The 3,506-nt window shown below is 53.5% G+C and overlaps 1 protein-coding gene across 1 annotated transcript in view; it reads right to left on the bottom strand.

Moving 5' to 3' along the window:
- The window catches only part of VOLCADRAFT_108663 (uncharacterized protein), a gene marked incomplete at its 3' end in the record, with an annotated part of 4,430 nt that extends 2,762 nt beyond the window's left edge, over positions 1 to 1,668 (bottom strand). The window contains exons 1-4 of the mRNA XM_002959516.1: positions 1,427 to 1,668; positions 1,273 to 1,314; positions 680 to 1,113; positions 166 to 313 (exon numbers count right to left, since the gene is read on the bottom strand). Of these exons, the coding sequence (XP_002959562.1) occupies positions 166 to 313; positions 680 to 1,113; positions 1,273 to 1,314; positions 1,427 to 1,607 (805 nt within the window). The remainder of the gene's footprint in view (positions 1 to 165; positions 314 to 679; positions 1,114 to 1,272; positions 1,315 to 1,426) is intronic.
- Positions 1,669 to 3,506: the final 1,838 nt, after the last annotated feature.

Below are 3,506 nucleotides of genomic sequence, written 5' to 3'. Positions count from 1 at the left end.
CAATTTCTCCCGCCATCCGAGTGCGCTCCCCTGAGAGAATGATGAGAAGCCATTAATTTGAAGGGGTTGATCCGGGGGCATCACACTCTCTCCCAACTCAATGACAGCTCCACATTTCTGGTGGGACTCAGCTGCAATTCGGCGCATTGACTACCCACCCCTCACCTGCCCCGGAACCAGCATTCTTGCTCACCTGATAACCCTCGTTCTGGGGAATGATGGCCACTTCAAACCGGTCGAAAGCGGTCTCCACTTCCGTGCGGACCAGGATGATGTTGCGCGGGTCGTGCACGGAGGTGACGCCCAGCAGCGGCTGCACAGCGTAGGAGTAAGTGGAGGATCTCATGTTTTGGTGTATGTGTGCGCGCGCGTGTGTGTGTGTGTGTGCGCGCGTGTGTGAGCAGCTCTAATCACATAGACTGTTGAGGAAAGGACTGGCTCAAGATTGATAACAACCGTCACCCGGACCCATACGTGCAACAGCAAGAGGATAAAAGCTCTGAAACGCGGCAGGGGTAAGGGGATTCAGTTAGCAACTATTGAGTGGATGCGGAGCAGCCCAAGGACACGGCCGGGTGGAAGAGACCCAGTCTTGTTGGTAGCATGCTCATGTGTTGGCCCACTCCGGGCACAATTAATAACTCTACAGCAACTCTACACCGCAGCCATCCAGACTTACCAGGTAACCCCGGTTCCAGCCCTGACGGAAGATATGCCCCGCCTTGATACTGGCGGCTGGCATGTCCTTTCCGGTCACCATGCACTTCACGGTCTCGGGCCTGGCGCTGTAGCCGTAGTACCTGAAGGCATTCTCGCGGTAGGGCGTGCTGTCCTTGCTGGATGTCGCTGTGATGTCGCCCTGCATCAGGACTCGCACGAACTGGCTCTGGTCCCTGATTTCCTCCTGGATCTCCCCAAGCTCCTCCCCAAGCTTCAGCTTGAGCTGGAGATTTTCCTCCCGGATCTTCTCCCCAAGCTCCAGCTTGAGCTTTTCCTCAAGCTGGAGATTTTCCTCCCGGATCTTCTCCCCAAGCGTTTCCTCAAGCTGGAGATTTTCCTCCCGGATCTTCTCCCCAAGCGTTTCCTCAAGCTTTTCCAGCCGCTCGAGAACAACTGCAGATGTTTATTCCGGAGCGAACACATGTTAGTAATTGGCGTACAATCTATGCGCGTTCACACTATTTACAGATCTGAAGGTATGGCAAGGTAAGGCGGAGCACTAGAGCCGGAGTCTTAGGTCAGGTCAAGCCTGGGCTAGCACAACCAACTCACCAGCTCCAGCCGCGCTCCCCATGCCGAGGCCAGCCGCCGAGGCTGCACAACATGAGAGCAATTGAGGGGACACGTCGAGATGAGATCTTGGTGCGGGGTTGCTGGGTGCGTGTGAGTGAACTCCTTTCCAGATTTGAACCCGCACCACTCTTACCTTTCACGGACCTCATGAACTCAACAATTGCCTCGTTGTCACCGTCTATCGGAAACACCTCGAGCTCCTCCCCCAATAGTTTGGACAGGGCGAAGCACAAGTCGCCGAGCTCCTTCCCGCGCACGTCCAGCGCCTTCGCGGCAGCGGTGAAAGCCGCAGCCGCCTCCTTTCTGCTGACCATTCGGCCTTCTTTATGCTGACTACCGTGGTGCTACTTATAGTTCGTGCTACAATAATTCGGGAGGCACCACGAATATGTAGCATGTACAAATTCTAAGGTATCCCCAGGGACCGCAGCCCCGAAATATCGTACCCTCCGAAGCCGGTCGATCAAACTTTGCAAAAACTAGGATTTCAAGGCGGAAATCAGCTCTTAAATACATAGAATATAGTCATAAGCGTAGGACATGAACAACGCTGGAAAACGTGCAAGACAGGCAACCCTGCTTCAATACGGGATGAAACCGCTAGCACCAAACGCTCCGGTGAGCGACCTAGCTGGAGTTGCACCAGGCTTGATGATGCTGTTGTCGAGGCCCAGCGTGAGCGAATGGAGCACGAGGAGGTTGCTAGGCGCGAGCGCAATGCGGCTGGTTATTAGATCGTTGCCACTGGTACTGAACTGTACGATCGGTCCAGAATTTGCTAGGGCGTTTCCAAAGTGCGAAAATGGTGAGAGACCATGAGCCTAAGGGTTCCCGGTGGAGGGAGACTGACTGGAAGCTGCAGTTTGAAAAGCCCCGAAACGTTGGAAGGGGCCCCGAAATTTGTATCATGCCCGCAAAATCTGGACCGGCCTTCCCCGAAATTCAAAGAGCACGTACAAATTTCAGAAAGTTTTTTGACCCCTCCCCGAACAAAGCGATCACGAACTATAAGTAGCACTACGGTACTTCGGCATCTTCCGCATCTATATACTTTAGTACGCGGTCAGCTGCTTCACCAGGACCCCGGTGTTTATTTATATAGGAAAAGTCCAAACAGAGGCCCCATAGGTGTTAGGTCCGCGGGTGATCCGTACTCCGAGAGACTAGATGTGTCGAGAGACATTGGATTGGCTGGGACAGATAGACTCCGCCAAGAACCCGGAGATTGACAGACAGTCATACAGAACCTATGACCTGGGATTGGCCGACAGGCTGACGAGTGTGCGTTGCAAACGTTTCGGATCTTGAACCCGGCTAGTCTTAAAGCCCTTCTGCGTGTCTGTCAGCATCGATTCTCAGAGTGACACACTTGTGATGAGCATCCGCATTGACTCATTTTGTTACTCTAGCGGTGTCTTACAGTCTCTAAGACTAGTGATTACCATCAGTTCGATGATACATGAATGCAGTCTCATAGCTAGCCTGTGACTATAAACGCTTATCGGCATGTCCGAGCGCACGAAGCCACTGCTGTTAGAGCATAGAGAGGCGCAGTGAAGCCATAGCCACCGAATATACTACGCACATCTACGCAATAACGTCCTTTTATCTGTAAACAGCATTAGTGTGGACCTCTAGACGGAAAACAGGGTACAGGAAGGTTGGAACAGCGGCGAGGGACCTGCAGAGTTGATGCGCCGGGGATGTGCGGCCTTTGCTGCGAAAGCCTTCAGGGAGCCGTCTTAGGTGGCGACATGATATTAATCCGACGAGTTCCACTTACGGCGCAGCCATCGTGTGTACATAGCCACTTTCTGTGTTTTCGAGAGACTCGGGCACATGGCCGTTTCACCATCTCCCCTCCCCTTTTCCACTCCACCACACCTTCACTCGCACATCCACCGTGACGGCGCCAACACAAGCACCAGCTGTTCTCTGTCCCATTGGGTCTTACATACTCGATGAACTTTCAACCGTCATTCACAATGAAACTCGTTAGGTCGTTAGGTCGTCACAGATGACTACGCCCCCAACGACCCCTGCTCTTGTGTGTGATCAGTGCTTGGGTTCTCACACGCACACATCATGGACCTCCGTCACGACCGCTACAGGCCCTCCTGTGCATGGAATATCACTCGCCTCAACAAGACCTCGTACACGAGCTGCAGTGGCAGTAGCAGCAGGATAGGGTCGTATTATCCGTATTCGCTTCC

Source organism: Volvox carteri (assembly GCF_000143455.1).
Source record: "Volvox carteri f. nagariensis unplaced genomic scaffold VOLCAscaffold_320, whole genome shotgun sequence".
Taxonomy (NCBI): Eukaryota; Viridiplantae; Chlorophyta; class Chlorophyceae; order Chlamydomonadales; family Volvocaceae; genus Volvox; species Volvox carteri.
The sequence above is the reverse complement of the archived record's forward strand: the minus strand, read 5'-3'. Positions and strand labels throughout refer to the sequence as shown.